General features: G+C 36.4%; 1 protein-coding gene across 1 annotated transcript in view; it reads left to right on the plus strand.

Annotated features, from left to right (window-relative positions):
• The window catches only part of ANO2 (anoctamin 2), a 214305-nt gene extending 200378 nt beyond the window's left edge, over positions 1 to 13927 (plus strand). Inside the window, exons 12-14 of the mRNA XM_031938303.1 lie at positions 7073 to 7178; positions 12938 to 13219; positions 13343 to 13927. Coding sequence (XP_031794163.1) covers positions 7073 to 7178; positions 12938 to 13210 — 379 coding nt within the window. The 3' untranslated portion in view covers positions 13211 to 13219; positions 13343 to 13927. The remainder of the gene's footprint in view (positions 1 to 7072; positions 7179 to 12937; positions 13220 to 13342) is intronic.
• The last annotated feature ends 357 nt before the right edge of the window (positions 13928 to 14284 follow it).

The following is a 14284-nucleotide window of genomic DNA, read 5'->3' on the forward strand; positions in this document are numbered from 1 at the left end:
AATTACTACCATTAGAAACTTGTGTAAAATCATTCTAAACATACATCTATTTATCTATAGATAAATATATCGATTTATATATGTATATACACACATCCAGTTCTTTCTCTGGATGTAGATAGTGTTTTTCTTTATATCTATGTCCTTTGGACATTTAAAAACATTCTGAGAGGAGTTTCTCCATCTCAACTGTGACCATGACATAAAAGTTAAGAAACCCTGATTCTAATCCAGTTTTTCCATTTTTATAGATGAACAAATTGAGGATTTAGCAGGTAAAGTAGTTTAAACATCTAACCTAGTCCAGTATTCTTTCTATTTGGCATTTCTTCCCAAAGTATTGTTCTACCAGTGACCCCATTTCACCCTGTCCCTTCCTACTCCAGGGGATCATTTATCCATTGCTGAACACTGGCAAAATATTGAACTCTATGGCAAGAATAATTCCATGAACTAGCATAGTTCTTCTGATCCCAAAAGTTGTCATTATTTTAAGATAAGGAGTTCTGAAATATGTAAGTTCAGGCACTTGACAAGGCTGTTTTCTGGGAAAATGGGCCAGTTTTAATATGAGTCATAAGGAATTGTGGGTTGTAAGCCAAAGATAAAGAATGACCCAAGCTCTCTTAAAGGGTCCTGGGAAGAAAGCAAAGGCAGACATTCTGTTGTCAGGATGCTAACTTTTGGTCTCATTAAATCTTAGATCTCCTATCCTTACATACTTTTTTACTTTAGTATACAAACTATGAAATATGGTTATTCAAATACGACTCCATCAGTATTCCCTAATTGATTCCCAGTTTGATTAGTTAACCTTCCTTTTGGTTTAGAAATCTAGCTGTACAGCCTGCCTGGGAAGATAGGATCTAGAAGGAGTCCAAGATGCCAGTCCAGTCCAGGTGTTATGTAAAATGCTATTGTCATGATTTGTGGCAATCAGTTCAATTAAACATTTATTAAAGGGGGAGGTCACTTTATCTCTCTGCATCTCATTTTCTCCTGCAGAAAAATGGAAATTATGAGTCATTTTTTCAGTCGTCTCTGACTGTGATGCCAATTGGGGTTTTCTTGGCAAAGATGCTTTGCCATTTCTTTCTCCAACTCATTTTATAGATGAGGAATTAAGGCAAATAGTTCTAAGTGGCTTGTCTAAAGTCACACAGCTAATTTGAGGACAAATTTGGACTCATGAAGATGAGTCTTCTAACTCCAAACCCAGTGCTCTATCCATCTAGCTGCTCTGGAATAACAATATCTCCATTAAACTTTCAGAGTTACTTGTACAATTTGCTTTGTAAACTATCACAGAGACCAAAGGGTATAGAATGTTGTATCAGATGCACAAAATGAAAGACAAACTGAACTCTGTTCTCAGGAAGTTTCCAGATTTATAAGGGAAAGAAGATAGATGTTATGTATTTTTCTAAATACTTTTTTTTTCAAAATTGTATTTCCAAATATGATTTTCACAATTACAATTGTACCTGTCCTCTTTCAGTATATCACATATCATTACAGGTCTAAGACATTAGGGAAGAATTTGAAAAAGATGTTATCTGGCTTAAGAGATTCTTTAGAAGTATAGGCTCTTAAAAGTATATAATGGATAGCTTTGGAATTATAAGGGAACTTAAATTCCCCATTAAAAGCCCCTTATTTTATAGATAAGGAAACCAAGAATGAGAGAAATTAAATGTAAAAAATAGCTGTTCAAGGTCACAGCTAATAAATGGCAGAGCCAAGGACTTCTAAGAGGTCTTTCTACCACTTATTCAATTTTAAGATTTCAGAAGACTTATGTCATTTGTGTTGGTTCTCTTTCCACAAAAACACATTGCAGTCTTTCTAACTCTTAGGTAATTTCATGAACTGCTGTGGCAAACAAACAAAAAAAAAAATCATCACCTGATAATCAACTTCATCATAATGAGCTTCTCTTTGTGTAGCTAGACTTCTCTATCACTAGCACAATCTGTATTCACGTGTTTTGCTGCTTGGTACAACTTGCTAGGGATTGAGATCCAATGGCAAAACCTTCAAGAACCCAGGCTTGTTACAGTACTGCAGTGAAGCATGGAACATTTTGGCTGCTATAGCCCTTAAATTTTTGTTAGTTGGCCTGGTGATTCCTTCCCAACTTGGACTAATGGAAAGAATGCTTATGAGTCAAGTCAATAACCATTTATTAAGTGCCTACTGTTTGTCAGGCATCTCATTAAGCTCTGAAAGATACAAAGAAAAGCAAAAAAAAAAAAAAAAAATCCAAGTCTCTGCTCTCAAGGATCTTATAATTTGATGGGAATAAAAAACTATGTACAAAAAGATATAGACAGAATAATTTGGAGATATACAACAGAGGGAAGGCATAATCATTAGTCATGTGGACTTAAGATATTCACTTATAGATGCTTACCAATTAATTGAAGATTAGAAACTGGAAGTCAGAGGAGTGGTTAAGGCCAGATAAATAAAGAATCATCATCATATTTTTCTTGTGCAGCATAGTTGTAGAAGTATGTATAGAAGAATTGCACATGTTTAACATATATATTGGATTACTTGCCATCTAAGGGAGTGGGTAGGGAGAAGGGAGAAAAAAAATTGCAGCATAAGTTTTTGTAGGGGTGAATGTTGAAAACTATATATCCATATATTTTGAAAATAAAAAGCTTTAAAAATAAAAAAAACATAGAAATGTTGATTGAATCTATAAAAGCTGGTAAGATCATCAAATGTAATAGTATAAAGGGAGGAATAGAGGTTCCCAGGGAAAAACTTTGGGTGACAACTATGGTTAGTGGGCATGACCTAGATGAAGATCAAGCAAAGGGAACTGAATAAATGGTTCACAAAAAAGGAGAAACAGGAGATACACATTTTTAGAAAAGATTATCAAGAAGAGGATTATCAAAAGTGTTAAAAGGCTGCAAAAACATCAAGTATAATAAGGATTAAGAAAAGAGCATTAGATTTGGAAGTTAAAAGATCATTGGAACTTTGGAGAGAGTGGTTTCTGTTGACTGATAAAATAAAAAAATCAGTAGACAATGATTGTGATTGAATACTACTGCATTATAAGAAATGATGAATTCAATGATTTTAAGAAAACATAGAAAGACTTGCACAAAATAATGAAGAGCAAAATGAGCAGAACTAAGAGAGTATTGTATACAGTAATAGAAATATTGTTTTAAGAATGATTTTGAGCAGATCAGTTGTTTTAACTATTATAAATACCCAAATTAACCATAAGGGACATATGAAGAAAGATACTATCTGCTCCTAAGAAAGAACTGATAAAAAGATGTATAGAATAATTTTACATATATATATATATATATATATATATATGTGCGGTGGTTTTCTTTGGAGGGCAGTCTTAGTCTCAGTTGAAATAAATAATTACTCCAAAATTGTAGAGCTGGTAAAAATGCAAACGTTTATTTCTCCTTACAAATTAGCCCGGTTAGTTGAGGCCTATCTCTCTGCCTGGCTCCAAGAGATCTTGTAGTTTTGTCCTTGGCTTCTGCCTCTGTTTTCTTCAGCCTCCAGCCAGCTCCGACTCGTGGCTTCTCAATCTCCAGTCTGTTGCGAGTAGTCTTTTCTTCCAGAGTGTTCTGTCTCAGAGCCCTGTTGATATTCTGGAGAAATTCTTCTTTTGCTCCAAGAGCTTCCTTCATTTATGTGATCTCCCAAAGGTTAACTTCACCTTCTGGAGGGAGAGGGATTCTGGGTTATCTCCCAGAGTGCTTTCTGGTCCTAAGGAAGGTGTGAATTCAGCTCTCATACTAGCCCTGAACTCTTGTGTGAACTCCATTGAGTACTTAGATACTTTAGCTCTCTAAAGGTGTGAACACAAGCATTGTTCAATCAGTTCCACTTAGTATCTTGTTTCAAGTTCTGGCTCAAAATAATTCTTTCTAAGATTAAATTAACTCCAATGTCTTAACACTTTGTAAAGATTCCAACATCTATGTATACTTTATACAAACAAATATATATATATTTATGTGTGTCTATATGAATCAGATACAAACATATATATATATATGAATGTATCTAATGATTGATTAACCATCTCTAGGATAAGGAAGAGAAGAAAAAAAGGAAAGAAAATTACAGGATAATTTTGTTATATATTTGAAAAGAATAGCAAGGTATGCACAGTAGATTTGCAGTTGCATGCATAATCATTTATTGTACTATGCTATGAAAATTCTTGTTTTAGCCCATAAATTAAAAATAAAATAGAGAAAAGGAATTGGGGGCATCTGTTAGAGCTAGCTTCTAAAAGTTTAGGCACAAAAAGGAGGAGAAATATAGACTGATATTTAATAGCTAGGATAGACCAAATGAGAGTTTTGAGAATGAGAAACCATGGAGTGTTTATAGACAATAAGGAAGCAGCCAATAGAGAGAGAAAGTTGAAGATTAATGTGAATGGGGATGCTATAGAGGCAATCTCCTGGAGCTAATAAAATTGAAATGAGATGACTTGTTCATGGTAATGGGGTTGCTTTACTATAGTGACAGCCCAGTTGAGAGTAATACAGATTTGTAATGGATCCATTAAGCAGAATTTTGTCAGTTTCTCCAGCTTCACTGAGTAGCACATGGATAAGAGTGAGGGCAGTAGATGCTGGGTAGAAACTGAGGCAAGTTTGTCAATAAGAAGACAAGGAACTCTAGAAAAAAAGGACTGTATAAAGTTGAACTAGTTTCACCAAAAGACCTAGATAGGACATGGAGAAGAACGTAGCTAGTGCAACCTGATGGTCTAAAAACAATCAAAAGGAGTGATTGGAGTTTGTGTTCACACAAAGGAATTTTAGAAATTATCCAAATCCACTAAACATTTATTAAACACTTACTTTGTGCCAGATACTTTGTTAAGTTCTGGGGATACAATTGATAAAAAGAAGACAATTCATGAACATGGAAGTGGATACATTTGAACATAATAGCAACATGAAGGGACCATCAGTTAGGATAAAGGTATGGGTCCTAGAAAGTGAGTACTTTGGGAAACTGGAAGATTAGAGCAGAGAGAATCAATATATATTTTGAAGTCCTCTAGTATGAGGACAGGAACTGGGGAGGAAAGAGCCTGTGAGACTGGTGTAAGAGTTACTAGAATCTTTACTGAGTGATAAATATGGATTGAATGAATCTCAGAGGAGGAGTGATGAAGGAATAGTGGTAAAGGGAAAGTCTAAAAGTAGCAGTTAAAAGCTAAGAATATTTCAACCACCCCACCATGAACCACCAAGGAGGGATACAGGTGAACCAATATAACCAGTGTTGGAAAGGGAGGCTGCATCAGTAGGAGGGAATCACATCTCAGAAAGTGTAAAAAGATGGAAGGAAACTAAAAAGTGTGTTCTTTATGAAGCAGGCATTCCAAAGAACACAGTGAAAAGAGTGGCACCAGGGGTTCAAAAATCACTAGCATGGAAATAGCATGATGGGATGGATGTTTGTTAATCCCTGAGGAATCAATTCAGATAAGTTTTATCATAGGGGTTTGAACTCAAAGTAGTATCCTTCCAGGGCATCAGGGTATTTCCTCTTTCTCTAGCAACTGTTTTCCTTCTTATGCTGCAAGGTAACTGATCCTGGAAGAGAATGTTATAGGATGTATATTCATCCTATATAATTGTTAACATTTATATTATACTTTAAGTTTATAAAACACTTTATAAATATTTCATTTTGTCACAACAATCCTGAGAGATAGGTTCTATTATCTCCATTTTACAGGTGAAAGGTTAAGTGATTTTGCCCATCTTTATAGTCTATGAATGTCTGAAGCTACATTTGAGCTCAGATATTCCTGGCTCAAAGTGCAGCACTCAATCCATAGTATCACCTAGCTGCTTCCTCCAAACTCCCAGAAAATTGAGAATAGAATGCTACTTTTTTCCCCTGGAAGGTTCTTCCCTCCTTATCCAGCAGAATGTGATTCAGGGAAGTGGCATTCAAACCCTAGCTCCAATTTTTAATAATTGTGTTTGACCATAAGTAAATAACAGTGTTTCTGAAACTTCTTCATCCATATGTGATAATGGTCCCTTGGAGGATATGTGAATGAAGGGTTGTAATACATGTTAGACCATGAAGTCCTTGTAATAACAATAAATGGGGATTGATGTAATTAAGGGAAAAGCAGGGACTTACATTTAAAATAATCCCTCTAATTCCCCAATATCCCTCCATGTGGGATTGGTCAAGGACATTGCCTCAGAATGTCCTTCTCATCAAGTTTATCCTCATGATGAATGTTTGCCAAAAAGGCTTCTAGGTGTTAGGTATAGGAGTAGGTAAATTATGATGTATGTTTATAGACTCTCGTTTATTGGGAAATCATGTTTTATTAAGAGCAGGGTTATATCTTTTTTTTTTTTTTTTTGGTTGGGTAATCCAAATGGAACCAGTGACTTGAATCCTCTCCCATCGTGAAGTAGAGATGTAACCCATTTCTTGAAAGGAATTAAACCTACTCCTTTATCTCCATATGGAAAAAGGATCTAAGTGACTACCAAAGTTTTGTTCATGATAAAATGAGGGAGGAATCCAATCAGAAGTAAACAACACAAATGAGATTTGGCCGCTTTGGGCTAGCAACCCATTTAGACCTCTATCTCTTTGTGGTCTTTTCCTCTTATGAGAAGAAAGAGGCAAGTAGCAAATCTTATTGTGATCACAGTCTACAGAAGTCCTGGAAAAAGAGGCTTATGAGTTGAATATTTTTAGCTCTACCTGATTTCCTAATTTCCATGCAATACACAAAAGGGAAGATCTTCTGGGACCAGAGACTATTCTTTCTTTCTGGAATTTGACATCTCTATGGCATACTGCCTGGGAGCCCATGGTTATGTATAAAATAGGAATAACTGTATTTCCACTACCTACTTAAATGTGAACTATTATTATTGCTCATTAAAGACAAGTGTTTCTGAAGGGCTTCACCATTATTTCTACTTAGGGGTTTTATCCAGAGAATTACTATGCTGAATATATCCTCCACCCAGTTCTTGTTCTAGCTTTAATCCTTACCTTTCTCCTTGGACAGATTTAAGGATTACCGAGAGCCACCGTGGGCCCCAAACCAATACGAATTTTCAAAACAGTACTGGTCTGTCTTGTCTGCCCGCTTGGCTTTTGTCATCATCTTTCAGGTAAGTCAGTTGGGTGGATCAAATGTAACTATGATTTCCTCCCCCCCCCCTTCCCTTTTCTTTCTCCTTCTCCCCCCCTCCTTCCTTCTCCCCTTCCCCTAAAGACCCATAATTTCACCTGAATTGGGGTTGGCCAAGTGGAATTCAGCAGCCAGTATAAAGAAAATTAGTGTTGGCTACTTCTTTTTCATATTTGTAGGAGGCTCTGGGTCACAAGTGAAAAGCCAGAGAAGATAAGGTAGTATCAGAGAGGCCTTTCTGAAGGAAATGGACTTCCCAGAAAAAGAAGGTAAAAGGCCAAGTAATTAGGCAGATGTAGCCTGGTGGGAAACTATGATTTTCCACTTAACATAAGGGAAAGCTAAAAATGGGGAGTAAAGGAAGGGAGTAGAGGGAAAAAAGATTCCCAACTCTTTAACTCAGACAAATTAGCCCTCTCTCCCACTAAACTGAGAAAAGAACTTCACTTTCCTCTCCATTCCTTCCTTTTGGTATTGTTTTACTCTCTGAGACATCTGGTAGGAAGGGGCTGAGAAAGGCAGATTTTGGCTGAATGGCAAATCTGAGCCCTGATCCCTTATCTCTGACAATAGCTATGGCTCCAGTTTCGATGTTGAGATTTCCCTGAGCCAGAGGGCCCCAGATTCCCACTCGGATGCACAGCATCTGACAAGCAAGGAGGAGTGTGAGAGGGCAGATCCTTTTTACTTTTGGCTCCCCCAGGCTTTTGTACTCCCTGAAGAGGGGTCTCTGGAGGGCTCTAAGGTATCCCACAGTGTTCCCCCTTCAATATCCCTTCATTCCAGGAGCCATAGGAGCTAGTCTTTCACTCAAAGAAGACAATCATTCTTTCCACTAAGAGATGGTGAGATATAATTGAAAATTTGTTCAACCCACCCTGGCCCCAAGACACTCCTAATTTTACCATGTCACATTTCTATTATGCTACAAGCTTATTTAGAATCAAACTATGAAATAACATTTCTCTAATGCAACCCCAGACTCCTACAATCTTCAAGAAAGAATCCACTGAATTTAGAGTGTTAAGTAGAGAAAACCTTCAAGTAAAGATTTGGAAAACCCCCTCAGAGAGTTTTCACATTTGATCCATACAGAAAATAGACTCCCTACTAAAACCTTTCCACTACTGATTTTTCAGCTTATTAAAGATTTCCTGTGAAAGGCAACCCATTAAGGCAGTCCATTCTCCTTTTAGACATTTCTAATTGTTGGAGTTTTTCCTTGTATCAAATCTCAATCTTCCTCTGTGTAACTTCCACCCAGTGCTCTTAAATCTACCCTGCCCTGTGGCCTGACACAAAAAGTTTCATCCCTCTTCCCCATGGCACCCCTTCAACTATTGAATATAATAAACATGTTCTGTCCTGTTCTTCAATCCCCTTCTCCTTTTCTTCTCTAGACTAAACACCCAGTCTTTGTATGGTATGATTTCCCAGTCCCTTGCTATCTTAATTTATATTCTTCCCAAAATATAATTTTCAAGAATTAACACAATCCATTCTGACCAGGGTAGAGGGTAGTAGAACTGCCTGTGTTCTGGACATTATGACCACTTCTAATGAAGTTGAAATTAGTATTCAATTCTTTGGTTGCAGTATTACATTCTTGCCTTAGGGGATGATCTTGTAGTTCACTAAGACCCCCATAACTTTTTTTTCAGATTAATGATTATCTCCTCATATGTCTAATCCTGCACTTATAAAGTTTAGTTTTTGAATACAAGTATAAAATTTTATAAAGTTGGGGATAGGGGTCATACCTGTTATTTCATTGATATAGGAAACTTTGACATGAGCAAATTCCCTCTATCATGCAAATCATCACCTTCTTTGCAACTAAAAACTTCAGAGCATCATAGTGGGTCATCAGCTGGTGTTAAAAGGATCTCTTCCTGGATTGGAGGCTAATCCTCTAGCCACAATAATATCTACTTCTTAGAATTTTACATTTATGTCTGTTAAATTGCACCTTTTTAATTAAATTTTACTTTATCCAAATGTGACCCATCATTTTAGTCTACTAAGAACTTTTTGGTCCCTATTCCTAAAACTCATCAAAAGTTTTGGCTATTCTTTTGAGTACTCTATCACTTGTTAACATACCATCCAAACCTTTATCCAAATCATTGCTAAAAATGTTGAGCAACATAACAAAACCAAAGAAAGATCCCCAGAACACTCTGAGAGACTTTCTTCCAAGTTTGATATTGATCTATTAATAGATGAAGGGTCCACTCAAGCATGTTCAAATCTATATATAACTGTACTATATCATATCGCCTATATTGCCTTCACATTTTCCATAATGATACTTTGAGCTGGTTTGATGAACTCTTGGTAAGTTACATTTACTGTATTTCTTTGAAATGAGATTAGTCTTAACATGATCTGTTTTGATAACATTTTCTCTTAGCAATTACCACATTTTCTGAATGTTTTATATCCATTCTATTATTTTTAAAATAAGACAATATTTATGTTCGTCTAGTCCTCCAGAACCTCTCCAATGTGTTTTGAAGATTACTAATCAGAGTTTATCAATTTAATTATATCTGCTAGATCTTTCAGAAATCTGGGACTGATGAAACAATTTACCAGGAGCAATAATTAGTTGACCTGTTTCTATCTCTACATATTTCTATTGGGTGTCAATTCCCTATTGATCATTATTGTTTTGTTCTTTTTAATCTAAAGATCCCTATTCCTTTTTTTTTTTTAATTTTAATAGCCTTTTATTTACAGGTTATATGTATGGGTAACTTTACAGCATTGACAATTGCCAAACCTCTTGTCCAATTTTTCCCCTCCTTACCCCCACCCTCTCCCCCAGATGGCAGGATGACCAATAGATGTTAAATATATTAAAGTATAAATTAGATACACAATATGTATACATGACCAAACCATTATTTTGCTGTACAAAAAGAATCGGACTCTGAAATATTGTACAATTAGCCTGTGAAGGAAATCCAAAATTCAGGTGGGCAAAAATATAGGGATTGTGAATTCATTGTAATGGTTCTTAGTCATCTCCCAGAGTTCTTTTGCTGGGTGTAGCTGGTTAAGTTCATTACTACTCCATTGGAACCGATTTGGTTCATCTCATTGCTGAGGATGGCCAGGTTCATCAGAATTGGTCATCATATAGTATTGTTGTTGAAGTATATAATGAAGATCCCTATTCCTGACAGGAAACACAAAAGCAAAATAAGCATTGAGTAATAATGTAATATACAATGTCACAATTCTATAGTTCTTTCTATTAGAATATTCCCTTTTAGAACAATATTCTAATCACATCCTACCACGTCTCAGTGATGCCTGTGAGGATGAATTCTAGTGTTTTTACCTATCATGTTTGCCCTCTTTTGGATGAACTATACATCACTTATGTCACTCTTAAAATGACATTTTAAATACATATATACGTATATAAACAAACTCTAAGTAGAAGGCAGAACACAGTGGAACTCTTATCTCCTTTCTGGATATTATATTGCTCTATATGTATCTAGGATGGCATTAGCTTTTTTAACTTTCATGTTATAACTGTTGAGTCATTTGACTCAATGATTGTTCTGTGGGTCTAGTCCTTCAACTACTTTTGGAATAACCATCATCAAATTTAAAATTTAGCAAAGCATTTTACAAAGAGCCTCGTGGAAAAAAAGAGTAGACAGAGTAGGAACAAAGACAAAGAGTAAACAAGAGGAGGAATATAAAAATAATGTTTCTCTTAACTAGTAGTTAAGGCCAGAAGTGATATGGAAAAATAGAAATAAGATTAGTATGTTATGGCCTGTTCTTGAAGAAGTAGTGCTGGTTTCTAGTAAGGCCTCACAAAGCATCCTTTGAATAATGTGTTCTGCAGTTTTTTGAGACTCACAATTCTATTCATTGGCCCAGTTTCTGGACTCCTCCCCTGTTTTGAAAATTTTGATGTTTTATCTTTTTTTTCCAGAGCATGTAATGGATTTAGGCAGGGTGACCATTGAGACAGCCAAATAATGCCTTATAATGAATTTCTATTCCTTGATAACCATTTTTGTTATACATTTCTAAAAATGAAATAACAAAAAAAAAAAAAAAACCCTTCATTCTGACTTAAAGAGGAAAGGAAAGAGAAGAAAAATAAGTTTTGAGTAGTTCTGCCTTTTTATCTTCATGCATTATTATTTCCTCCAAAATAGCTTTCTTTCTTAAAGACCTCTTTTTTTTGGCTTTATCCATCAACAATCTTAGTTCAGTCTTAGTTTTATAGGGTCATTTTATTTTTGTATGTCTTCAATAACTTAACCTTTGTTTCCATTCCCTATGCCCATTTTTCAAAAAATCAGATTTGATGATTTCCCTTTATAATCAAATAGATGTTTGGAATTTCTGCTTATGACTTGACATTTCATTTCTGAACACTCCCCAACTTCTTTAGATGATTGTACCCTGTGAAATATGAAACCATTAGACCTTTGAGGTATAGGAAAAAAGACTAGAACTTTAAAACTTATAGTATTTTTATAAGTAGAAAAATGCTCTAAGATAAAAGACTCCATCAACTGCCTTTCATTACTGTTCAGTAGGAAAGACAAGACAGGGAATGCACCTTTAAAAATTATTTTTAGGAAAGAAGTTTGTTAAAAAAAAAATCAGTTTGGGGAACTCCTAATGAGGAAATATCTTATCAATGCAGTTTATATCTGCTTTGCAACTGAACAGATGTTAAATTGTATGGTGAGAGTCCAAGATGTTCAAAGGTCACAGAGAGGAGACACCTTAACAACTACAGAAGTGAATTATTATCGTTATTCTAAATTTGATTTAAAAAAAAACCATGTAAATAGAATTGATTAAAGAATCTTGGGGATGAAAGGTAGATAGGGGATTATATTGACAGAAGAATGGGTCAGTAATGGGTAGCTTAGTGTAAAAACAAAGGTCTTAGAATCACAAAACCTGCATTCAAATCTTTGCTTAGTTCTATGACCACAAGTAATCCTCTTGGAGCCTCAGCTTTCTTATATGTAAAGCAGAAACAGTAATTCCTGCCCTACATATTTCAAATGATAGTGTTGAAGATGAAGTGAAAGTACTTTGTAAAATCTATAATAATATGAGCAATGATATTATTATTAGAAAGCTTTTCTCTGTAAAGATTGGAAGAAATATGGAAGTGGAAGATTGTTCCAAGGGGCAGCCTAGACAGAGATTAAGGGAGATTAATGGAAGGCCACAAGAAGTCCAGCTTGAATAGTGTAGATGGCACAGGCAGGCACCATGTGGGAGATGAGAGGACATAGGAGACCACCAATAGAAGGTGATCCTCAAAGGCCCTGGAAAGCCATCCTAGAGAGGTATAAGAAATAAAGCTATGCACATGCCCATGAGCAGGGACACAGAATATTTTGAAGTTGGCAGAGGCCACAAGGAAGATGTGTGAAAGAGCCAGTAGAAAAGAGTCTGTAGCAATTACAAACATAGGAGCATTAGAACTGTGCTGCAAAAAAGAAAGTAGCTATCTTTCTTTTATATTTATATTCATAAGAGGCATCAGGGGAAATAAATTCAGAGAGGGATTGCAGCTTGTCTGAGGTAACACAGCTGAGGGCTAGCTGACCTAAGATTCAAACTCAGGTCTGCTGACACAAAGTCCAGTTTGTCTTTTCTCCCACACCACTTAAAACCTGTCATTGTTCACCTTATGCTAAGTCTGTTTTTCCCTAACTCCTTTTTTGCCTTGGGCAGAATCTTGTGATGTTCCTCAGTGTCCTTGTGGACTGGATGATCCCAGACATCCCTAAGGACATCAGTGACCAGATCAAAAAAGAGAAGAGCCTGCTGGTAGACTTCTTCCTGAAGGAGGAGCATGAGAAACTGAAGGTGATGGACTCTGTCCAGAGGAACCAGAGCAGGGAAGAGCGCAGTAGCCACAAAAGCCAAGCTACCAGTTTCCACCACTCCAGCCGGAGTCAAAGGGGCAGTTACTCATCATCTGCCTCCCAGCACACTAATGTGTGATGCTTAGAGGTATGTGGGCAGACACCAACGTGGCGGACCCACGGCTAGAAAAATTAACACTCATGCAGCAGAGCACACAGATTTTCCACATAGAGGATATGTGCATCTGCCCATATTTTTCCTGTCTTATAGGATCGTGAAAGTTACAAGAAAGAGAGGAAACTTGAGAGGAAAAAGGAGAGACAAATATGCTGCTGCTTCTCAGGAACACGAAGCTTAGATTTCTTTCAGACCCTCTTGGGACGGGTACCATTTTTAAAATATTCAGTCTTACAGCAATGATCTCCCCCACTGGGGCCCAGAGTTCTAAGATAATAGGAGCCTTCCGCCTCCCCCCCCCCCACTCCTCTCTCAGATACCAATACTTTTTGCTTAGCTGGAGCCCAGAAGAAAATGGGACATGAAAGAAGACCAGTAAAAGCTTTATGCTACCCCTGATAACACTGCTCACTCCTCCCCCCCTTTTCTTAATCCTCACCCTAAGCCTTTTCCCTTAGAAAGACACTGTCTTTCCTTGTCTCCCCCTCATCTACTGCAATGTTATGGGTCTTACTGTTACAGGTAACCTAGACATGTGGAGGTGAGAGTGCAAACCATTTAATTAAGATTATCCAAATTGTATGCTAAACCATCATTTTATTATGGTACAGGTTGAAAACAATAAAAGTCTTCATAAAAGATGTATTTATGTTTTTTTCTGTACCTGTTTCCTTCACATAAAAATACAGGCATCTTTCACCTAAGGTCATTAACTGATAAAACAAGAAAACACATGAAAATGAAAAAAAATTATGAAAAACATGAAATAAAGCAGTTGGTAGAATGACATTCCAGTGGAGATTAATCTCTTTCAGTGTAGGATCAATGGTTTTGAAGAGATTTTGTCATAGAGTGGGCTTAGACTTAAGAGAACAACCCCCATGTTCATAGGATCAGATTGAGGTTTCACGTAGATGAAAATTGTCTTATAATTACTGCTGTCCCATAAAGATGGGAGCTCTTTGAACAGGCACTAAGTAACTGCTTTGGGGAATGTTGCAGTGAAGAATCCTGTGTAGGCAAGAATTCGACTAA

This window comes from Sarcophilus harrisii, chromosome 5, assembly GCF_902635505.1.
Source record: "Sarcophilus harrisii chromosome 5, mSarHar1.11, whole genome shotgun sequence".
NCBI lineage: Eukaryota > Metazoa > Chordata > Mammalia > Dasyuromorphia > Dasyuridae > Sarcophilus > Sarcophilus harrisii.